Raw genomic sequence first — 25,652 nt, 5'->3', positions numbered from 1 at the left:
TTATTGCTATGAATTTTTGTTGAATCAGTTGAATGATAATAATATATCAGGTGTCGTAGTTCTTCCCTTTCCGCACAGTTGTTGATTTTTGGATTCTGTCTGCTTATCGAAATGGCCTCTTTGAAGCGTAATTGTACGGCGACGTTTTCTCTGGCAATGATTGTAAATTCAAAGTCAGCGAGCCACTGTTGCTGATGATCAAAGACTGAACTTTTATCTGAGCTGAGGTGTTCTTCAGGCGCCTGAAAGAACACCTCAACAATAGATTAATCTGTTTCTTGGCAGCCGAATTGTAGCAAGAATTGTTTTTTTTGCAAGAATTGACAGCGATAGACACATGTTTCGCCCATGAGGCTGGGCTCATCAGTATCGCACCGTATTCTAGCCACAAATTTATTCGACCATCGCTTTTCCAGTCAGTTTAACTTTTATCTTTGTGGAAAGAAAGAGCCAACAAAACCAGCAGGCTTCACAATAGATTAATCTATTAATCAAATTAACAAAATTTCACAGTAATACGCCTAATAACACAGAAACTTAACAGACAGCATTCAAGACAGCAGCCTCATTCCAAACAAAAGAACCGCATAAAACAACAACTGCAAAAAAACAACAGCCCACTGATCTCAACACCATTTGTCATAGCACATGACTAGGGAACTGTGTTACAATTTAAGCTAGTGAAATTTGCTATTATGGTACCACTGCGAACTCGCAGCATCAGGCTAAAACAAGTTGTTAGTATCTACATTGTGAAGTAAACTAACTAACTTATTCTAATGCAAATTTATCAAGTCACTGAGAAACTGAAAACCAAGCACTGCAGGAGTGCAGGTAGAGATTAAAAAATATATATACTGGTACATATTTTTCTTTTTAAGAAAACTTTGTTATATAATTATATATACCGGTAGTTTTGAAATGCAGTAGAATATAGTTACGAGTTTGTATATTATATCATAGGCCTATGGATTTTAACAGTTCACAGTTTTTGAAGCAGTATTTAAAAATTAAATGTATGATATAAGACAAGAATAGCGGCAGACATAAAGCAATATGCATGTTTTCTTAAAATCAGGATGGTGTTGGTTTGCAAACTTAAATTATGAATGCCTTGATGATTGTATTATCATCAATGATTATGTTATCGCACGGACAAAGCAGCAACTTCATCCGGCATGAGCAGTATGAGTATTTCTTGGGTGGAACAGTTCCAAATATATCTGTAGCCGAAGATAATTGTGAAAAATTGAAAGCTGGTCTTGCCATCGTTAAACATAAATCCTTGGCATCATTCTTGTATACAACAATAATCAATCATAAGACTAGACGTAAGTTTATTATTTTAGTGATGATAATTATTTTTTTACTTTAATGCATTTTTCATGTTTGTATATTGTATAATTTCTTTTGTTCCCACTTGTACTTTCTGCACCGTTTCAATATCAGATCGATGCGCGTGGAACAACATGCAGAATATTTTTTTCTTAGCCTTTTAAAAGTATTAAATATGAAAGTATGTTTATTTTCCTTAAAGTGCCCCTGACAGGTTGGACCCAAGTATAGTCACTTTTCTAAGCATTTCTTAGCGCAGAATTGTGGAACTTTTTAATCTTAACCTCGAAGCTCGACTGGTTAGGGCAAAATTTATACAAAACGGCTGCTTCGCAGCGCTACCACCGGCGAAACTCCATATTCCACTGTTCTGGGATGACTTTGGTGGTATTACGTCATCCTGGGTGGGCGTCGTTAACGACGGATAAAACAAATGCTTCTGGATGTAATTGGTGGATTACAGTTTGGTCGGAGTTGGTACAAGCGGTTGCTTTTTTCAAAGATTTATTGCTTTTTGCAGTTTAATAAAACTCTACTGGATACGTTCCTACAAAGCCTAAAATATACTTGAAGTGAAAAATGAAGAAATCATACGAATCATCATTCATATTTAATTCTTCATCATTCATCACTATCCATAAATAAAAGTTCTCTCTCATAATGTGCCTTTGTTGGCCATTGAAATTCGGTGTAATGGCCATCTGGACTTGGAAAGTTGTTTCGGATTCGCCAAACAATGCATGACGGCAGCACAATCCGATTGTTGCTTCCGAGAGCATCATCTTGTAGCCTAGTATCGACTCCAATACATGCTTGTAAGCGACTAATTACTGATTCTGCCTGCAAGGAAATAAAATCGCTTCTTTTAGTGTGCATTCTTTAGCGTTTAGGGTATTTTTAACCTAATGTAACATCCTTACTCTTTTGATAGGTCTCTGTTTTCTCCTTTCAGTTTATTGTTTTTTCCCCAGTTCTTCCTGCTCTTCATTAAAAAAGTAGGCTACCCAGAAGTGCAGGATGTAAGTGTGCCTCAAAATCGGTCAAATTGTTAACACATACACAGCTAGATGCATCTTTCTTCAAAAGTTCTTTCGTCTGTGGCACTTCATGGCAACATACACATTCATTGGGCTGAGGCATAGACTCGCACTTGTGGCAAACTCACCACCTATAGAGTTCCCAGCACGCCACTCATTGCTGGGAAGATCCAAATCGGGTTGGTGGTGTTAACAAAATCATCTCCAGTGAAGTGAAGAAAACATAGACGACTAGTTTTGTATGGTCCATCCAACTTTCGAACACTTGAAGAAAACTTTGACTATTTTCTTCTCAGCACCTTGTTTTGTTTGAAAGCGTGAAAAGATAGCACACGTCTTTGTCACCACACTGTCACATAAACAGCAATTTGCAGGCATTACCTCAACCCTAAATTAAGGATAAATGTATGTGAGATACTGAGCTGTTACACTGCAAATGGCTATAGCCAGATTAGGACAAATAAAAAATTATCAAAATTGTAGCCCTACAAGAGGTTAAAAAAACTGCAATTTCAATTGAATTGAGATGTTGTTTGATAAAAATAAACTCAACCTATTTGATCTAAACCTGATAGTAATAATAAGTTGACTTTTTCATTTCTGTAATTCTCATTTTGCACATTCTTTAGTTTAGACCAACAGAGCCCGACACATTGACGTTTTGCAGTAGTCGTACCATACCTTACCAACTCACCACAGAGAAAGAAAGTATCTTTCCCACCCATGGTGACGTCACAGCGGTGTTGCCGTTTTTATTTTTGCAATTGAATGAGTGCCAGATTCGCCGAAAGTTTACAAGCGTGTAACTTAGTAGCCTGTTGATATTTTTTACGATTTGCTGGTCGGGGAAGTTTGTTAGTGTCATCTCTTTGGTATCTTAGGTACATTTAGCGAATTTATTTTCCTGTCGCAGGCACTTTAAATCTCACAGCTAAATTCATTTTTCTGTCCTTAAAGTTGCTTCAAAACCAATAGTTTTACAATGAAAAGGAAATTACACCTGACAGAAAACCAAAGGGTAGACATAAATAGACTGATAGAAACTTATTTAAGCAAATTTAGTTTAGATAATAAATGTATTGGCAGAAACAGTTTGCTAATATTTCTCACAAGAAGTTCAGTAACCTTAAATAAGATATTACAAATAATTAAATAAATGAAAGTTGTTTTTGTCCTGATTTGTTCTTCTGTTTATTGAAAGTCGTTTAAACATCTTCAGTGGACGAATCGACCTGCAACCGCTACATTTAGGTTTTTCTTAGCAAACTGGCGATTGAAGTGTTGTGGTTGTCCGAAATGCCATAGATAGATACTTGGCATGAATATGTAGCAGATGTAAGATTTTGGGTTTAACATTAATTTAAAGCTTCAATAAAACTTTCAATATTACTTTAATTATTACAGCAACAAGTTTCAGAACAAACGGCTTCCTCAGGCTACTTCCTACACCGAATTCCCACGTTTCTCACGCGTGGGCGATTCGTCTATTGCAGATTTTATATTTGTGGTTAACCAAGTTGAGCAGTTTGCTGTATACTTATGTAGTTTTTCACGTGGTGATTGTTTCATGAAAAATGTAATCGTTTTTTACAAATGATTGCCACATAATTTTTTGGTTTCCAAGTAACAAAATAAACAAAAACAAATCAAGCTTTGCACATCAACAATGTCGCGTAAAGGTTTATGCAAACTGGAGCAAAGAACAACGTTGTGGTAATGTATGTTGTAACGGAGAAAGGTGGCTACAGACATAAGTCTTATAAAAAGAGTTGTTTTTCCCCGTGGTTCGTTTTTCCCCGCTTTCCCCTGCATGTACCTAACATCCATTGTGGAGATAAACAATAGAGACACGCAGGGGTGAGTTTAACTTATGGGGGACCCAAGGCAGTTTTAGATCGGGGGGGCTCGTGCAAAAAAATTTTTTTGCTCCGAGAGCGTGAAAAGCTTTACAAGGTAACTTGAAAGTCACCAGCACCATTGCTAATGCCTTTACGCCAAGCTTAGTCGCTATCTTGTGACTAAGAATTAACCTTGAAAGAAAAAAAGGGCATTTTGCAGAAACTTCTAAGGCTGAGAGAAAATATTGATATAAATTCACATTTTTTCATGTCGGGAGGCCCTGCAAAAGGGGGCCTGGAGAAACTACACCCTCTCCCCCCCTAAATCCGGGCCCGGAGACACTCGTTACATGTTTTTATGATGTAATGAACTCCTGTATTTTTTGCAGTTTATCCATATTCCTTTTATATTGGTTTGAAGACTGTACAGCAAAACAAGCGTAGCGAATTTGTATGGCTTGATAACTCCCGTTTGATTGATACATATTCACATTGGGATCCTTCTGACACGAATACCACTGCAACAAATCAGTCATGTGTCACAATAGGAATAGCACCCATGTACGATGTAAACATGTTTTGGAAAGTCTACCCGTGTAATACAGAATCACGTTATATTTGTTCAAGGATTCCAGGTAAGGCATAAACACAGCCATTAGGAATTGATATTATTGTTCAAGCTAACAGTTTGTAGCACAATGTATTCAATATTTCTAGTTTTCTAGATTAACTAAAATGTGCTGTGCTATCTTTACATTTAATCCTTAAATAACTCTACTGTACTAACATCAGATTGTCCTTGCACACACTGTACAGTGTACAATCTGGCCTTTATCAAACCGTAGCTTACTGTACCAATATCGCAAAATTCTGCAAACCGTACAGTAGGATGCATCAAACTCCCAACCAGAAGGCATGGTATTTCCTGTTTTCCATGGTAGCAAAAGTTATCGCGTTAATTGTGCCACCTTCAGTTTCAACCACGCCAACTGGGCTACTGTCTATGGGGTTTGCTGTGCCTTTACAGTGTGGGCGATGTACACCCAACCCAAGTATTATGCATGTGCTGTACTGTTACACAGATTAAAACAAAAATTAGGCTGTTTTACAGCTTGTGCACGATCACTGCTTTGTACTATACTTAATAAGTTTGCCGATCAGTTCAATGTGACATGAACATTGAGGGGACATGGACCGGACATGTCTAACTCAATTCAGTACTCATTGGTTAAGACAGATGGTTTTACTTCAAATTTCATTGAAGATTCATGTTTTTTTTATCTGTTCAGTGTAGTCTATGTGCCATTACTATATTAACTTCATGCTAACTTGCAACTTCTTGAAGTATTAGGTTTAAACCATTCACGCTGGTTGACGATTCGGTGCCTAATACTATGTTTTTAGCCTATATCTGATACACTATACAGTTAAACACTATTTATTAATATTGTTGAACGAGTCAATGAAGTTTTCAAAAAATAATGTTCGAGACGTTGCTATTAAGATTTTTCAAAGAAATATACTTTGCTGATCATGTAGATGCGCTTCTTGTCATGTTGGGTGACAATGATTATAGTTTCCGTCGTTTAGCAGCAAATAAAATACATTAGTGTTGTTTCTTCAACACTCAACAGGTATTTGGACGACCATATGACCATAAATTGAACGTTTGGGGCTCTAAACATAGGGGTAAAAAAGGTCATTTCCGTCTGATAGGGTCTTCAGACTCTCATAAGATCTCTGTTAGTGGCACTACAATTCTCAGATTCAATTGGCTGAAGCAAAGTTTCCACATATTAGAAATAATCTTGTTTTAGACAAATATTCTAATTGATTTGGCAGTAAGAAGCATTCGAAAATTGAAAAATACATTTGCATGGGGCAAAAAATTAGGATTTTAATGACCTATCTAACACCTACCATATATTATACTTGTCTTTTTACTGATGTTATGAGATGTTGTATTTTTACTGTTAAACTGTGTAGTATAGTTTACAATGAACTAGCAGTCTAGCAGACCAATTTTTAGTCTTTCATTACAATTACGGTACAGTAGAAGTTATGGAACTGTAAATATGACAAAAATTACAATACCTCTAACTAAGGCGTATTTAGTTTTTGAAGTCTTTGTAAGCTACAAAAGCAGTTGTTTTTTGACTAACTACTAAATATTTAGTACCGGTACTCTCTTTTATGAGACAAACCAGTCTGGAAAAAACACTCTTTCACCATAACATTTAGAATAGGACGTTTTTCTTATATCCTTCAGACATCCTTTTCACGCGTCCAAGTGGAATATTTTACCGAAGAGACGCTTATGAATATCATTTTGGACGACAAGTTGCAAATTACGGCGAAGCATTGAAGCAATGCAGAAATATTGGAGGTGTTTTCGCGTTTGTGAAAGATAGTGCCACCGAAGATTTTCTGAAATTTGAAATAAAACAAAATCGTCAACTGGGTGAGTTTTGTTTCATTTTTTTTCCGAAATATGTTAGAATAAAGTTTTCGTGAACTTTCTATAGTATTACAGCGTTTTACTATGATCACAAGTTGGGAGTGGGCGTCAAGGAAGTATTTGCAAAGCCTGTTGCTAGTTCTTAGATTCCATTGGTTTAAATTGAAGTGAAAGTATTGCAAAGTAGGTTGTTCACTAGGGTGCGGCTGGTGCCCCTTGTATGGATGTTTCACCCTTACTTTTTTTTGGTGGGGAGGTTAGGGGTATAAAACAATCTGTTAAAATTTCAGGAAAAATAAACAATGTTTAGGGGTAGCAGGTCACCCCCAAACTTTTGAACCCCCTCGCTCGCCCCGATAATCACGATTTTACAGTATCTACAGTTATACTTGGGCTAGAGAGTTGATTTATAGCTCAAAATGACCAGAAACCTCATATTTATATTAGTCTTTCTAACATTATATAGGTCTATTTCCGTTAGAAAAAGAGATATTGCCAAAAATGGTGTTTTAGGGTTTTTATTGTTTGGAGTTCCAGCACTACCACATAAGTCATCACAAAAGTCAGGAGAATTAATTTCAAAAGCTACCATTGAACATTTCAAGGAATGGAATTGCACTGAGTGTGTTAGAGGGATGGTGTTTGACACAACGCCTTCTAATACCGGTAGTATTATATAGAATAGAAAATTCAGTCAGGCATTTATAATCAGAATTCAGTAAAATACAGTTCAATAAAGGCTAACTCAATACAGTAATATCTATACAATTGCAGAAGGCAGACCAGATTAATCAGATTATTATGAATTATTCTTGTAAGGCTATATTTTATGAGTAGTAAGTAACAATAAAATATGAAACAGTACGCATATTATAACAGAAATATAAATAGATGTACAGTAACAAATGCAGTATCTAAGAGAAATATTATTTCTTAGCAAGTTCAGCAACTAGGCATATAGATTATATGATTTCAGGATCTTAAACGGCAGTATGTGTATCTATTCAAAAGAAGTTAAATCGAAAGTTACCGTGGTTTGCATGCTGACACCATATAGGCGAAGTTGTACTAACGCATTCATGGAATAGTTTAAACATGGAAGTTTCTAAAAGTCCTGATAGCATGGTATTTAAAAGGTAAGTACAGAGTCAGATATCTTTCTGTTAAAAAACTTGATCACTGTGTTAGGGCTGAAAGATGATGATGATAAGATTACCTATACGAGTCAGTCAGGTATAGATTTGCAAAGTTTGGACAGATTTGCAGTCTTTGTTGCATAGTTATGTGTTCCATTTAGTGATTTTTCAGTTGTGAAACATTTTTCTAAATTTTTGGAAATGGTTTGGTACGGTACTGTATACAAATTTTATTTACCAAAGTGAATGCATGATACATTATTTACCAGATTCAAAGAAAACTATGATTCTTTGACCCATGGAGATGTTGATAATTTGGATATTCCAATCACACCAACTCATCTCCAGGATCGAAGGCATAGCATTGTTGATCTATGTAACAATGCATTGACACAATCGCTTGTACGTGGTGATTATAAAGAATTGGTGCATTTGACGCTGGTTTATCTTGGTGATAGTGAGATAGTCAAGAACTTTGCATTTCGTAAACCAGGTGCCATGCATAAAGCATGTTGGATGTCGAAGTTGTTGTATTGCTTGAGTTGAAGATGGACTTAATGAGTTCTAAAATTGTGACGGAATTGCCCAAAGCAAAAGTGGTTACACCACTGCAACAGACCAAAATCCACCAATTTGTCCAGTTTGTAGTTTAGTGTCACAACTCACATTCCATGGTGGTTGACAACCACTGATCTTGCCACTGCACCTAAGAATGATCTTGGTTTAATTAACTCGTTATTGCATTATGTTCGTATTGACCAAACGCTTGCTGCTTCTGCCCTCAGAGGCTTGTCCCTCCCGAAGAGAAGCTGAAAATGGCTGATTGTTTGCTCTCGGTAAGATCCACAACTGCTTCCAACCGATATGGAACAGGTTTTGGCAGACCGTGTTTTCCCAGAATGCCTACTTCCCAGAATGTTTTTCGAGGCATTAAAGATTGGTCAGAAGATGAGCAGTACAAAAAGCTAATACTATTGTACAAAGTCTTCATGTGGTCAACGATGCCGCCGAGAGAGGGGTAAAGCTATGCCATGATTTTTTGGAGGCAGCAGAGAGAGAAGATCGTCATCAAGATATCCTGCAAGTGGTTGAGAATGCCAGACATCCAGAATACCAAATCAAAGAAAGAAAAATCTGAAATCAGCAGATCGTGGTTTCTAGCATTATAAATTAATGCAATACTACTGTACCTTACTGCTTTACCTTGTAATGTGTTGAATGTTTGTTTTTGTTGAAATTAAATATGCAAATTACAATAGTTAGCAATTATTTTAAAAGTAGGTATTAGTTATACCCTTACACGGTTATAGAACAAGTTTTTTAAATAAATTTTATGTATATTATATACCATTAATGCCAAATAATTCTTGTCGTACAAGAGATAAATAGTTTTTTCTCATTATCTTTATTTCTCAAGGATATAGACCTATATAATGTTAGAAAGACTAATATAAATATGAGGTTTCTGGTCATTTTGAGCTATAAATCAACTCTCTAGCCCAAGTATAACTGTAGATACTGTAAAATCGTGATTATCGGGGCGAGCGAGGGGGTTCAAAAGTTTGGGGGTGACCTGCTACCCCTAAACATTGTTTATTTTTCCTGAAATTTTAACAGATTGTTTTATACCCCTAACCTCCCCACCAAAAAAAAGTAAGGGTCAAACGATTCCAGTTTTTAAAATCATGGGGCACCAGCCGCACCCTATTGTTCACTCATGCATTATATATTCTATGCGTAATTTCGTACAACTTGTTTGAATGTTCATCATCATTGGTCCCTTTGTTAGTCGATGAGAACTGGCGTTTTTTCACCACTAACAGGAGTTCGTGAGTTTTAACAGCCCTTTCTTGGTTTTCGGGGTTGATTCGAAATTCTTTTTGAATCGAAAACAAATTAAAAAAACGCCCATTTGCTAATTAGTAATTATATATTGTATAATCAGCAAGTTATATGGTGTAAGATTACGGAATAGCCCGTTTCGGTGAGTCCGATTCGGTGAGTCCGATCCCTTGACGGGGGATTTTTTCATTTTTTTTTAAATTATCGGGTACCGTAGCCTAATTATTATTGCCGTTTTAGGGTTTGGGGTTAGGGTTAGAGGTTAGGAACTCACCGAATCGGACTCACCGAATAGTAGCAGACCCGTAAGATTAGCCTGCCATACTCATTACTCATCTTGCATTGACGATGTTTTGTTAGTTTGCAACAGCTAGAGGACTCATTTGGATAGATTTTGTATTTATAATAAACAATATAATATGATACAACCATAGATGATACAACACTCCTCACGTCTCGCATATGATGTTTTACGTAGACGACGTATTGGCTTACTCAATCCAGTGGACCACGCGTATGGAGATTGTGTTGAGTGGCGTACTCAGGATTTTGTTAGTGGGGAGGGGGCATTCGATAAAATGTTAACATTTTTGATCAAGAGTAGCCTAATGTTACTTTATAGTCTGACCAAGGTTTAAGGTAACCTAGGCCCTAGGCTATCTGTTGGTGAAATATAAGCCCTCACGCTCTTTGCGTACGTCACTGTGTTTACGCATTGAATTATTAGATATGCGAGCATGAATGAATCAATCAAGAAAATGAAATATCTTCTGACAGAAATAATTTCTATTTGAATAAGCTTAACTGAAGATGATTTAGCTGCTAGCTGATCGAAATCGGTTTTAGCTGTTTATGATTGAACGGACTCGTGTGAAAATAAATTCGTTTGTATATTAGGACAATGTCATTACTGTATATTATTAGGTCAATGTCATGACTCATTAGTATAATTGAACCTTAAATCGAATTTCTTTGTGAAAGTAAAAGTACCGTATCATGTATGTCTGTGGTACAACAAACCGAACTCTCTACCAAAATTTAAATATGGAATGCAATTTATTGCGGTAGATACTTACGGTACTAGCTTTGCGTCGGTGAATCCTTTATCAATAAATTATTATTCAAGTTTCCGAACAAGACTAAGTTCACTTCTACTTGCATAGTCAGGCACTGTACATTGGTATGTTTCAAACCTAAATTCACTTTAAGACAGCGGGAAGAACTGTCGCATAATCAAGCATTTCTATTTTCTAATAAACGATTATCAGTGTAATTTGACACACCGAATAGCACCTAAACAACCGGGCGCCACAGTGTGCCGCACCTAAATATCCGGACGTCACAGTGCGCGGCTGCGCGCACCTATTTGGCAGGTTCTAACTGTCTGCACCTAAAAGATGTGGACCCCTGACTGCTTTCAATAGTTCTCCTCAGCCTACCAAAATTTAGTTTTGAATGTAGCGTTTGTGATATTTTTTGTTATTCAGATACAATCAATTAGAATTAACAGACATGAAAAATCTTACGAGCAAAGTGGTAGGGACGCCTGGTTAATCTAATCGAAAAATAAAGAGCCCAAAATGTAGATGTTAAACTTATGTTCAGTAAACGTTGAAAAAACTATACTGTCATTCATCTTATAGAGTTATAGGCATTTATCGCACTGAAGATGAAGACCGTATAGGCGTATAGTTTTCGAAACGTTTGCTGAACATGAGTTTAGTATCTAGATTTTGGTCTCTTTTGGTTTTCAGTAGATGAAAAAGCTTGTTTTATGGTTAGAATATTATCACTTGTTTTGTCTTTCTCGAAAGACTTTTTGGTCCCATTGGAGTTAAAAATGCTTCTGGAGAAAAAGATTGCTCTTTCGTTTTTGATAGCGTACTTTTGATTGTTTTCATTCATTTAATCTCGTTTATGGTTACAGATGTGGCGAACTCATACTATATTGGTTTGTTACGTATCAATTCGGCCAGATACGTTGATAGTTCATTTCAATGGATAGATGGAACAGCAGTAACTGATGGTGTGGGATTCGTTAACTGGCATTTGAATGAACCGAATTTTTACAGTGATTGGGAATTTTGTGTGACTTTGTCACTGCTAACGAAATCAGACAGAATAGGATGGAATGACATTCGATGCTCAGATAAATCAAGATACATTTGCCAACGACCTTTTGTAGAATCGACCACCAGTCAAGTTTTTATACCTTTCGGCGACTTTGAATATCACTTTGGACACCCTGTCAAAAACTACACAGTCGCTCAAAGAGAATGCCGAAGTAGAAGTGCCCGTCTGGCAGTTATCAAATCTGAAGATATACGTCAATTTCTTAAAAATGAGACTGATAATATAACTATGGAAGGTAAATATCTATGACACTTAGTTGATGAAGTAAAGACTGCTTCGAGAGGTTGCACAACTGTGTTTATTTGAAGAGATTGCTATTATCTGTCACAATTACTAACAACAAGAACGTTTTCCTGCCACTGAAATCCAACTTTATTGAAGAGTAATGAAATGTATCTGAAGACCCTTAACCTCCGTTCTGGCTTCTCACTCTCAGTGTTGTTGTTTGATTGTTCAGTGTTTAGAGAATTGTTATTTGAATAAATTGTTTGTAGGGTCCATGTAAAAGGATTCAACCATAGGTATAAAATCAGTAAAAAAGCAACCAGGTTTGGTAACTACAAATTTACGTAAAATATTTGCAGTAACCAAACCTGGTTGCTTTTTTTTACTTATTGAAGAGTATTGCTTATTTAAGTTGCATATGTACAATGTCTCTAGCAAGCTATGTTGCACATTTTTTACAGGATTCCCTTATTCTTTCTTCATTGGCATGAAGCGTGTGAACAACCATGGCAATGGTAGTGCGGCGTTTCAATGGATTGATGGCAGTACAGTGGAGGAAGATGATTGGGCAAGTGGTGAACCCGATAACAAAAATGGCAAAGAAAAGTGTGTGATTATGGGAGATACCTGGGTATTAGATCCTAGCATGACATGGAAAGACGCTTCTTGTGAAACGTTTGCAAGGTTTATTTGTCAAAGGATACCAGGTGAATCAAAACTAGAGCATATTATAGCTCGATCTCACATAGCTGAGTTCAACGTTTGTTCTTTTACCTCAGTACACGTGTCAACATGCTCTGAGAAATGCTTAATAATGCAGCCTAAAAGTATCTAGTTAATCTCGAGTATTTTAAGTCATTTTTATTATGTGAATTGCGAGGAGTTGGCCTAATCCAGTGATTGTTAACCTTTTTCTTGTCACTACATATAAATCACAAAGCAGTTCTCGCACCCCTTTCTAAATTGGCTAAAAAGTGTAGTTACTTTTCATAGGCGTCGATTTTTTCTTAGAAGAGAGGAATTCTGGGTGGGCGAGAGTTGTCAAACAGATTTCATTGAATGTGTATGTTCGCAAATTCGCAATAGTCAGTCTTTCTCACAAAGACTGCGTTTAGCGTCGCTGCAGCAATTAAGCCTTAATAGGTTTGTTGATGTTTGCTTTCTTGCGCCTTGCGATCTTATGAGCGCTGCTAAACTAAACAAATGTACAGTAATACAATTTTGGTAAAGAGGTGACTTTCTTCAACCATAAACAGATGAAACCAAGCAACCACACGGCATTTAACATAATATATTAACCCTTAGAAGGTTGGGCTCCTGGAGTCTTGCTCGGTTTGGGGGGGCTGTCAATTCTTCTTATGCTTTAGGAGTGATATCTCTGTTATTTTTTAAGGCACGGTTTCAAAATTTGGGATTCACTTTGTAAATTTATTCACGCTGAGCATATCCGAAAATTAAAACTGTGAATTTTAGAACTGCTCATATACGTTGAAATGTTGTGGTGACTTATGACTTTTAGATTATTTTGCGATTGCGTGAGTTTACACATTATTTTTTGGTAGAGTAATGAAGAACACGCATTGCAATGTTGTGATTAAATTTGTTTTACATAATCTCAATTTGAATCTATATTTTTCATGCAAAATAATATAATAATGCAAAATAACATATAAATAGAATATGAAATATTTCAGAGGATGTGCTGAGAAATGCCTTATATCTCTCAATTTATAATCTTTATTCGCTCAAAATTTCAGCTCAATAGCGGTGAATAGAAGTTGGGAAAAGTCAAGAAATCTTGTAGTCGCAGCCTCAGTGGTTTTAGAGATACAACTGTTGATACAAAAAAGTTGAATTGACAGCCCCCCCCCCCCCCAACCTTCAAAGAGTTAAACTGAACATAAACCATCTACGAACGTTTTCGGCCATGTTTTCAATCTGTGGAGAGTTAAAAAAGAACGCTCCGCTTCGCACGCAGAACTTGGTAAAACAATGTAAGTTTTCAATGCTGAGATGTAATTTGGTGACATGTCGGCTAAAGCAGAATTTTTGCGCATTTGTTCACAAACTTTTTGCACTGAGGTTGGTCGGTCAAGCCTTTTGCATCGAGCAAACTGAAGCTGGCGCTCTCACACAACGTCTGCCATATTTCAGTCGCCATAAAACAAGCTTACATCTTTCATTTCTGCACGGATCACGTCTGGATCTTCCAGAAGGCGTCGCAATGCATTCGAAACCTGCAGCGTACGTGACTGATAATAACGAAGAAGAGAGCTTGCTGCGGTTTCAAAACATTTTTGAACAGATTCACGTAGAAATTCTCAGTTTCTCCTTCAGTAGAAGTGCGACGGACCCGTGGAACTGAAAGTAAATCAATCTGTAGACATTGACTTCACCACTGTCCATCCTTGAAGCACTGCTTTCTTCATCAATGTCATCTCTACGTTCATTCGTGCTGGACATGGCTTCTTCAGCGTTATTATCTCGACCCCTTTTGGAAGCTGGTTTTAAGAATGTGCGAATAGATGTTTGACTTTGCTTCATGTTTAACTTTTCAATAATGAAATGACAACATCGCGCGGTGCTCCAATTTATACCCAGCAACAAGTTTGTGAGGAAAGATTTGTAAAAAGCGGTTGTTTCAGCACGTCTTTAGTTTGTATCGGTTATTTTATTGTCATGTTCGTTTTGATGTCATATCCATATTCCCTTATGCTGACCCGGAACTGACGTTTGATTGTGACGTAACCAAAGTGAGACCATTCGGAGAAAAGATCAAACGTGGCTTTCTCTCACCAGGTATTGCCAGCGTGTGGCAGTTGCCGTAGCAACAACAATGCAGTGAGTATCGAAAATGGTTCGCGGATGCTGATTTTTGTTTCTAACCGCGACGATATTCAATATGTAAATAGAGGAAACGTACGACATGTTCTTTTAGAAGAGAAGAGTACGGTAAATGCGCGTATCCGATTTAGCGTTTCAAGTAGCCTACAGACACACTTGTCAGCGCAATTTCGATTACCACGAAAAGCTAGGCTACGCGGATTCTAATTGTCTTGGCTTTCTGCTCTAGACAGGTTTTCAACGTGCGACGTTCCAAGAGAGAGATGAGTTCGACGGTTTTACAGCGTATTGGCTTGATATCAAATCGAGCTTCGGTAGAGAGTTTGTCTTGTTGAACCATAGGCATACGAAGCCGAGCAACGTGATCAAGTTTAACATCTTCAAGTTTATTACATTTACATAAACATAAAACTACGCAACAAATTAAGTATCGAACGTTTTCGACATCACAAGATGTCCTCTTCAGGAATAATATACATACAAATTAAACTACATCTGAAACTAAGATCTTGGAAGCCTTGTACATAAAACGTCACAATCCACTTTTGAACAGACAATTGTATGCTTGCGGCTCGTCTTTCTTGCTCTCTGTATTTTAAAATTAGTTTTTTCGCACCTTGCCTTTCTACCATATCATGTGATCTGTTTAACACCTTTTGATGCAGTTACCTTTGATTCTCGTGGAGCCTATATCGTTGAGTTTGAGCTAGTCAGAAGTACTGTGCAGTTTTTGTCTTTTTCTGTTTATAGATTTAGTTATCCATTGTATTTTTTTCAGATGTAGTTAATTTGTATGTATATTATTCCTGAAGAGGACATCTTGTGATGTCGAAAACGTTCTATACTTAATTTGTTGCGTAGTTTTATGTTTATGTAAATGTAATAAACTTGAAGATGTTAAACTTGATCACGTTGCTCGGCTTCGTATGCCTATGATATCAAATCGTGCCCAAACGCCTTTTTTTCAACGCAGCGTTGTTGCGGAATTGCTTTGTTTTATCGGATAGCCTACCTATGCGAGAAACATAGAGTAAAACAAGAAGTTGCGCTGCAGTTGATTGGATAATTCAGCGTTTAACAAAAACGGAAATAATTGTAACGAACACTTCAAAAGTGTCATGAAAACAGGGTGGGCGAAAAATATTTTGCCCACCCTCGGTTTACGGCCGAGTGGGCGCCGCCCACCCGGCCCACCCTATTTCGACGCCTATGGTTACCTACAATGCAGAATGTTGATTGAAAGCTTGGTAAACAAATATAACTTCTTTATTTCATAACAATCCTAATTATTCAGTATCCACACACCCCATGGGAACAGGTCTTACACTAATCTTTCTCTACTACAGGCGATCTTCTTAACCTCCTAATTCTAGCCCCACATCGTGCATGTCAAGTCATGTATCATTCTTTATGCTGCAGTAACAAATTCAATCAGTGGATTTAGTTCAGCTTATCATTATTTTGATCATAAAGTTCATAAAATAGAAAATCTGAAAGTCTTGGCTGATAGATGAAATACTGACTGATCTTCATCAGCCTTTCACTGGTTTGGGGAAACATTTCTCATTTGGTCGTGAAATAAAAGTCCTCTCCCCAAAGTCTCAGGTGAAGACGCTTACAACCTAACTATGTTACGATCTGTAAGGCTACATCCGACTGGTGAGAGCCCTTGTACGACTCTGGAAAAGAGCCCTGGTTCAGCACCGCTCTGGACTAGTATGTGGTCATGTCTTTATGATGACAGCAGTCGATATGCCCAAATTTGAACACGAAAGTTGGCTTCCTTGCTCTTTCGTGGTTTTAATCTAAATCTTTTACCACTGTGTGTAGACAAAAAAGTTATCATCGGTTACGGTTTTTTAAAAACGGTAGAGGGACTTTTCTGGATTGACACTTTCTATTATAATTCAACCAGGAATTCAACATCACTATTCGTTAAAGGGATGCTAAAGGAAAAGCCTGACTTGGCGATTGTACACGTTCTTTGTGTTTAACATGCTACCATAAAACGATTTTCAATAAAATTTTGCTCTATTGCGGTCTGATCAGCATTCTGCGCGTGCTTTTGTCAGAGCTTTCAAAACGGGAATGGACAAGAGCAGCGAAGCGTGCGACTGTACAGTCTACGTCACTATAGACTAGCAATCAGCTGATGGAGCAATAGTTGTAACTGCGGGCGATTTAACTGTAGGCTATGTATGTATGTACATCAAAACATCAGATTTCAACATCAAAACATCAGACAGTTTGCTCAAAACTTCAGATCTTATGTTAAAACATCACGTGTGGTAACGTGGCTTTTGTTATTGCTGTCGATAGTGACGTATTCTCGAGCTGTGTTTCCACTTTTTGGTCATTTAAAAAAAAAATAAAAATAAATGAAACATTGAACTTTGGGCCTTGCCAGTGCCATTGAAAACAATTTTTTTTCGTAATTTTTTTGAAATGTATTCTTAAATGTTCCGTTTACGCATTTTAATGCTTAATTCCCGTTTGAAATTTTCCTTTAGTATCCCTTTAAGAGAGACTTTCCAAATCCCATTTTGTTACGTTTTAACAACATGCTAAATGCTTAGTGCTGCAGACATAATTGTTTGTTACATAATTTTGCTGTCATACATACACGAAGTTGTATCTCAACAACAATCACTCATTCATACGAAATGTATTAAACCAATCCATACAGACCTCTAACTGTTTTGTTTTGCCGGCGACCAAGCATGGCCTAAGAGCTTCTTCCCGGCGGCAAACTTCTGGCGCTCGGCAGCCAAAATAAAAAAAAACTCATCATTACAGCAAAAAGCGCTTTCCGCATCTAACAGACCGGTCAATAAGCATGGAGAGTTGGAGACCTTGTCGTTTCTCACACGTACTAAGTCTACGCGGTTTAGCACCCAAAGCAGTGGCGTAACTAGGCCAAAATTTTGAGGGGGCCAACATTTTTAACTAAATATTTTGCATATTTCAACGAAAATGCTGCTGGCAAACCAATTTAGTCATTTGAGAGAAAAATAGCTAATTTTTTACTTTGCCAAACCTTTTTTAACTGAAACATAGTAAATATTTACAGTATTACCAAATACCACTACAATTAAAAGTCCATTTGTCGCTCCCGCCAAGAAGGCCAGTAGCCTAACAACTCGATTTATCTTTTCATTGATCTTTCACGATGACAAGGAAGCACATATCGAGGGCTAAATAACAGAACGAGCTAAGTCCATTTTTGCATTTTTTGTGGTTAGATACTGGAAAGTGTTTCTCAAGCTCCATATTTTTACTGACAGAAAGAGCTAAGTTCTAGCCTGAACAGGTTTCTCAGAACTGACTGCTCATTTTAAACTAAGTCCAGAAGGCTATACGACACAATGAGCTATTGCTACATAGCTCATTGTGCCGCTTCTGCATCTATACCATCTCTATTGACAAAATGAGCTAATGTGACATAGCTCATTTCGTCATCATTGCCGACTTGCCGTCACAGGTCCAAAATATAGCCACATAGTAAAAAAGAGTGGTTTGACTCCAAATTTGAAATTAAAATTTTAAAGTTTTAAAATGCCATTTTCTCAAAACTACTTTTGGGTGACTTGGCTCGTTCTGTTATTTAAACCTCGATATGAAACTAGTTTCTATACTGTATGGAACAGGCGTAATAATGACCGACCGTCTGCTCATAAAATGTTAGAAATACAAATTTGGGGGTCCATGGCCCTTATACCTCTTCCTGTTAACCAAATGACAAAATAATACACTGTACACAAATATCACAAAATGGACAAAATTAACTTATGAAAGTGCAGTACGCACAGCTCATGGTCGAGAACAATGGCGCATTGTCTTCAACCCTCAATACGAGGAAGGAACAAAATGACGATGACACAAATATAACACTGAACACGTATCAAATGTATGTGAACAAGTAGCAAAGATGTAGGCTATTTTAATGAACATTATGACTGCTTGATATCGTGTTTTTACGTTCACTCAGGCATGGCCACCTGAAGATGCGGCCTGATTTGTCACATTTTGCAGATTTTGATTACAGCTACTGCTAGTGCTGGACTGACATTTTTTAAGATGTTTTTACTTTTTGCGGTTTCCTAATGACAAAAAACTTCTTTGTTGCCTTGGGGAAGCAATAGCAAATGAGAAAAAGTAAGTTGAAAAACGCAAAATCAGACTGTTATTGAAAATTAACAGTCTAACTAAAATTTACAAAATCAAATTTTCTTTGTTTTTCAACATGTGAGGATGTTAAAACCTATTGTGTCATCTGGGGAAAAGAATAAAGAAAGCGTAAAATCTAATTTTTAGAAAAATTTATTTAGGCTAAACGTTCGCCCAAAGATAGAAAAACCTGGAAATTTCTGCAAAATGTGACAAATCAGACTTTTATCAACGATATTTCTGGTCTGCGTGTGAGAGACTTTGCCGTGTTTCTGAAAAAAAAGTTGTAAATGCGAGTGAAGAAAAAAAAAAGTTACTAATACCAACGGAGTGAAAAAACGTTGGCATATGTGGAAGCTGGCAACCAAACATGGTCCACCGGAGCGGTATCTTCGGAGGCCATTTGGTTGGTTTTGAATCTTTATCCTCGGACTGACAAAGCCTTGATTCCTGGTAGTTTCGCATACTTGTAGAGGCTCTTGACGCAGGGCCGGTTACCAAGATTGGCAGAGCCGGGCGCGTAACCACTGAGCTAACGGAGCAGACAAATTTAACGACTTCTTAGACTTAGAGGGTTATCATTCTTTCGAACATATTACTTAACCAGGCATGCTATATCAGTCGCTTTTATATTTTCTATGAAGACAAGATTCAAGAATTTACTTATGTTCTGCAACTAGCCTACAATTAATTTGATGTGATTATTTAATACTGTAATAAAAATAGTTTATTGTTAAATCATAAGTATATCAACAGTACTGTAGTTACATTTCTACGTGTGCAGGGTTGATCTCTAAGTGGTCAAAACTGGTTTTGACCACTAAGCGGTTTAAACCTGGTTTTAACCGGTGAAAACTAGGTTTAAACTGGTCAAAACCCAGAAAAATATTTTTATGTAGTGAATGGTCGGCTACCTGGGCTATGGGCTATTTAGGAAATATAAAAGCAGTTGTGAGTTGTGACCATTTTGATATGCAGGCCTCGCAATAGCTGGCGGCCATGGCCGCCTGAACTTTCATTAATGGCCGCCAATACCGACCTGTCAGGCAAAATTTGATGGCAAATGTTTTTCATAAAAAAAAGTTGTTGGAATAAATTCTTGTACTTCAGTTGGCTGTGCAAATTGTTCATCGTTCTACCAAGCATTTTTTGGTTCATCAGAAACTTATTTTTAGAATTTGAATTTTCTCAATAATTACAATACCCGTATTTTACGGACCATAAGGCGCTATTTAAATCCTTTTTTTCCTCATAAATTGATCGTGCGCCTTATAAGCCGGTGCGCCTAATGTATGGATCAAGTAGTGCTTTATTTCCTACACTCAAAACCAGTACCGATACTATTATTATATGAATAAACCACCGTCTTACACAATAAACTACGGTAAAAGCAACTAGCAACTGTGATATTCACTAGGCCCATTTTTCTTTTGTACTATTGTGACTTGCTTACATTTATTAGGCATTTTTGTTTAATGAGCTTGATACGGTAACCCATACTCCTTAAAATACGTTGCGTTCTATAGCCCGGTGCACCTTATGTCTGAACAAAAAACTAATCAAAGCAACTTATTGACAGTGCGCCTTATAATCGGATGCGCTTTATGGTCAAATACGGTAACCAACTGATTGAAATATCAAAAATAAACAGAGAAATTGAATATTTTTTGTTCCAAATCCAGCATTTTGGTTATTGTTGATCAAAACAAAATATAGTTGAACATCATTACTAAACATGGAGGATAATATTTGTAATTCAATTGAAAAGCAACTTGAGTGATATATACACTAAAGGGGTTTTGACCAGTAATAGGTGGTCAAAACTGTTTAAACCGATCAATCCTGTACGTGTGTGGATGCCGACTTATAATTTTGAATGATAGATATTGTACATATCATTAACACTTTCTCTTCCATGTTGTTTGTGTTTCATGTACTGCCACGAAGATACTACGCTGTATGGAGAATTCGGTTTTTGTGAGAATGTGTTGCTTATATTTTCAATTTTTTAATACTTCCATTTCAGCAATTCAGCTGGTGGAATATCCTAGTCATTCGTCTGTTTCACAATGATTCAACATGTGTGTACGTTGAATCAACGTAAAAAGACGAATGTTTAAGATTAGAGTACCTGTATTTGTAATCCGTAGGTTGCTGCAGCAGATTGGGTGTTTTGACAGATAGAAACTTTAACGTAGGACAATTTTACTTGTGAACGAGGTAACTGCAGTAATTGTGATCCTTGTAGCATTCTAACAGAGAGTTGGTTCTGCACAGTGTACAAACTAAATTGTTTTTACATTTGTTCGACATCTGCAGATATTAAAGTAATTATTGTAATGGACATTTTCAATCAAATGAATGCTTTGCAGATAGTATCATGCTATCTCTATATGTACTTTCTACTCACTACTGTACTTCCCACTGTTAAACGTTTTTTTTTTTACGTTTTAGCCTTCGTGACTGGTGATGTTCTTGCGGCGATAGGAGTTAGTCTTTTTCTCTTGTTTTGCATCGGAATGATCGTGGCTCTTAGAAAATACTTAGTTTCTCTCAGGTACAAATAATTTTGATTATTTTCATGTCTGAACCACAAGCAATGATTATCATGTTTGAAAACAGCGTTGCATAGCCTACTTATCTGAAATAGGCCCAAATGGTTAGATTTTATGGAAGAATTTTTTTCGCTCACTGAGAACTTGTGCTACCGTAAGCGTATATTTAGGCGTTGACTGGCAGTAGAAGACTGCAATGAAGCAGTTGCCCTTTACAATTTTACTGAAGCTTATTTGTCTGAACTTTGTTTTTGCTTTTTTCAATCTTTCTTGCAAAACGCGTTTCACTTATGACTTTTTAAAATGAGAATTGCAATAAAAGGTTCCGAGTTTGTGGATTGAATAAGTTGACAATTTCAAGTAACCATTGTTGTTAGAATTCATTCTGTGTCCAGGCATATCGTATGTGACATAGCATTCAACCAAAAGTTTCAGTATTGTAACTTTTGCATTTCTTTGCTAACTTTCGATTGTAACTTTGTCTTTACAGCCCAATACAATAGTACATTGTGAGATTGTACGAACGTAGATAATGTAGGATATTTGCTCCATTTATTCAGTTTGAATTCTATGTAGCCTACTTAACAGAATGCTGCAGATGAAGAAGGATCAGAGACCTTCGCCCTGGCAAAAAAAACTACTATATAATATATTTTTGATAAGCAGCACACGCGTTTATTTGCTGTTTCTTTGTGTAGATCCGATGTCAGTGCAATGGGTTTTTTTTTTGAGACATGCTTGTATATAAATCTGTCCCTAGGTTACGTTTGCAATGACGTATTGTGAATTACTTGGATATGTCGTACTTATGTTTTGATGGATGAATTACTCACCAAGGTGGAGTTTTTTTGCTTTAGAATGACGTGTTTGTTGTTCTTAATTAGATTTAATTTATTTTAGACTTAATCTAAAGGAATATGAAGACATAAGCGAAAAACTTGACAAGGACGTAACGGACAAACTTGCATGTGCTTCCGTGTACTTTGACACCCACTTTTCCAAAACTGCTTACGCCTCTTAAGGTGAGTCCTGCGAAATCAAATCATAGGCCAACAATTGTGAATATCATTTTACTGCTGGCTGCATAGCCGAGTGATAGTAGTCCTGGTTTGAGGTTCGATAGGGCGCCTGTTAGACACCGCTCAAGATCGCGTGGCCGTGTTTTTGGCAGGACACTTGAAGGCATGCCGTCGATTGCGGAGTGGCGCCTCTTTGACTATCGCCCTTGATTTCTCTCATGATTATGAACAGTAAGCTGTTCTGGAGAGAAATGCGTACTGCCCTTCTTAGGACTATGGTCTGCTGAACTGCCAGTATAGTAGGCTACGTTGTGATGGCAAATTGGATTAAAACGAAAAACTGCAGAACGTGGCTGCTTAATAGTGGGTAGTTATATTTTTTGTTATTCATTTTATTCTATTATTTTGTTATACCATGGACAATTGGACATATAAAACTCAGTAATTTCAATGTATTTTACATGTTTTAGTTTTTTGTTCACGTGAAAAAATGCGGACAGACAGTAACATAAATAAATAAGTAAAAAACTAAATCTTCGTCATTTCGCTTTACTGAAGCTTAAACAACCCCGATGCCTGTGTGCCACAATATTATGCCTGTTTGGTGGTTGTCCGATAAAATATACTGTTGGACTTTAGACCAAGAATTACGTTTTTTTAAAGAAACATTACTTCTCTTATTGAGAAAGCTGAAGCGTAATGTTAGAAGTTTCGCGCATACTTGCAGAGAAGATTACTGGCGCAGACACGGTTACAAATGTTAATAGCACGTAGCTTCTACCCGGTTTGCTACTATTCGTAGAAATTCCAATTCCTAGACAGCCTTTTTCGGAGATTTTTAAAATCTCATAGCGATAGCGGCATCTGTTTATTCAAAAGATTTAGCTTATAATGGAGGTTACAGATAAAGTCTCACCGAAAAAAAATAAAGCAGTTGTCAAATGGCGTTTCATGATTAAACACTAGCGGTTAATCAAATGAAGTCTCAGCGAAAATGTCAACTAATGTTGTTAGATGTCGCTATAACCTATACCCGCAAGTAGCTAATTTACATCTACCTCAATGAAACAACAACTTTTTCGTTTGCATTTGGTATGGGAAGGTAAACACAAAAACCGCGATATTTTAATGGAAATTTAAGCGTGTGCAATAATTGATCTGAGCATTTTCTCGGTTTTAAAGTGTGTTTTTTTTTAATTCATGTTTCGTCTTTTCTTGTCAAAACGTGCAAAAATATGCAGGTTACCCATATAACTTTATAAAAACCATTGCTTTTCAGCTTAGCGAGACAATTTCTTGGTATCTCTCGTGGCTTTCTATCAGTGGTTTGTCAAAATGGATGCTGGTAGCTTGAGAGTTCTGGTTACATGCAAATGTGCAAGGAAACATATGAAAGTGCTTGCCATAAGCGGTAAAGATTATTGTTGGTTTGTTTGTCACCTATGAAGTTGACTTCTGAAAAGTTCAGTTTCTATTGACTTCGGAGAGATCTTTAGTTGTGGAACTGTCTTGATTTTTTACTAGTGAAAAACTGTCTAAATTTCACTGTAAACTTGTATATACTTTCAACAATTAGCTTTATTGGAGCTTGTGATTCGCTATGTCACTGCTGTAAGTTCAATCAAGTTTTTATTTCTGAGCTACGAACTCGACCAGCGGGCATTTTTTCCACACTTGAACGTTGCTGATGAACGTCAATGAGAATGAAGATAAATAACTTTTTTTTTCAAAGGCCCAAGTGTTAATGTCGACCACGGTTGCAGACATTTAGTTAAACAATATTATCGCAGTAGAAACTTACTCCATCAATGATGGAGTAAGTTGATATTAAACGTTTTAGAAAAGTGTTTGTTGTCGGGAAACCTTGACTATTTATAAAACAATTGCCTAAGTTGAAGTGACTAATATAATTTTGCTGTTTTTTGTGAACCAATCCACTTGAAGCGATTGACTGTCTCGTATCATTAAGAAGCCTTGTTTCTCAAACACAACAAACAGTTTACCAGCCTCATTTTTTAATCATAAATCGATTTCGCTATCACAGCATCCTCAGTATGATCATGTCAAGAGCAAAAATATGAGTTTTTGCTCTTGATAGCGAAATCGATTTATGATTAAAAAATGAGGCTGGTAAACTGTTTGTTGTGTTTGAGTAACAAGGCTTATACTAAATTGAAGTGGGTATAACAAGAACAAAGTAGACTTGTAGAAATTTCAACTCTGACTTGAAACTAATTGTTTGCAAATCTGAAATTCGAATAAAGCCAATCAAATTTGCGGCATATTCACCAACATAGGCTTGCTTTTTACACTGCAGTCGCTTCAAAACTCCTTCACAAAATTATCAGGCTATTTATCTTTAATAGATAGCCTACCTCTACCTATTCTTCAAATGAATTGTTCATTTCGAATGCATATGCATTAACTATCCAGTCTAATTGACTGGTACCCGGTCATTTGGTCGACAGACATTTGGTCGACAGGACGTTAGGTAGACAGAACGATTCATTTTAGGGTTAGGGTTAGTTAACTAACCTTAACCCTAAACCTAACCCTAAATCTAAAATGAATCGTTCTGTCGACGTAACGTCCTGTCGACCAAATGTCTTGTCGACCAAACGACCGGACACCAATTGACTTGACTAGTTAGCCTATTGCTTAAACCATTTTTGGAATTTAAATTTCTTTCCGATAATTTAGCTACATTGACATGTTTCAACGCATCTGATACTGTACTTTCTAACCGTGTTTCTAAATTTCCTTCATGAATTTAATATGTAAATAGTTTCACAGAGTTTTGTTTCAGTGTTTTGTCATTGATTTGTTTTCAATAAATTTTAATTCTTTTGTATTTATTTGTTGAGTGTGGCGGTAAAACGACCTAGCGCAACAAATTCTAAACTACTTCTCAAGTAGGCTATTGCAATACATGTATTGCAGGTACTTTGCGTAGCCCCAATGCAACGATTCCGCATCTCGTATTTAAATCTAATTTAGACATCCAGGAGACTGAGTTAAGATGACGCATTTTGCTGAATAGGGCTGTGAAGTTGCTCGTAAAAT

General features: G+C 36.8%; 1 protein-coding gene across 1 annotated transcript; it reads left to right on the top strand.

Moving 5' to 3' along the window:
- Positions 1-1,082: 1,082 nt before the first annotated feature.
- On the top strand, positions 1,083-25,443 carry LOC145764911 (macrophage mannose receptor 1-like). The gene is made up of 9 exons (XM_082576608.1): positions 1,083-1,331; positions 4,600-4,845; positions 6,480-6,671; positions 11,574-12,014; positions 12,466-12,711; positions 20,963-20,992; positions 21,470-21,572; positions 22,471-22,592; positions 23,869-25,443. The coding sequence occupies exons 1-8, from the start codon at positions 1,106-1,108 to the stop codon at positions 22,589-22,591; spliced, it is 1,605 nt and encodes a 534-aa protein (XP_082432734.1). The 5' UTR covers positions 1,083-1,105; the 3' UTR covers position 22,592; positions 23,869-25,443.
- Positions 25,444-25,652: the final 209 nt, after the last annotated feature.

This window comes from Aplidium turbinatum, chromosome 2, assembly GCF_918807975.1.
Source record: "Aplidium turbinatum chromosome 2, kaAplTurb1.1, whole genome shotgun sequence".
NCBI lineage: Eukaryota > Metazoa > Chordata > Ascidiacea > Aplousobranchia > Polyclinidae > Aplidium > Aplidium turbinatum.
Note: the sequence above shows the minus strand (reverse complement) of the source record. Positions and strands in the feature narration are given on the sequence as shown.

Excerpts from the sequence above, each read along its gene's own strand:
- LOC145764911 (XM_082576608.1), top strand. The coding sequence starts at position 1,106 with ATGAATGCCTTGATGATTGTATTATCATCAATGATTATGTTATCGCAC. Across the intron at positions 6,672-11,573 it reads AAAACAAAATCGTCAACTGG|ATGTGGCGAACTCATACTAT; the intron begins GTGAGTTTTGTT and ends TTATGGTTACAG. Across the intron at positions 12,712-20,962 it reads TATTTGTCAAAGGATACCAG|ATACTACGCTGTATGGAGAA; the intron begins GTGAATCAAAAC and ends ACTGCCACGAAG.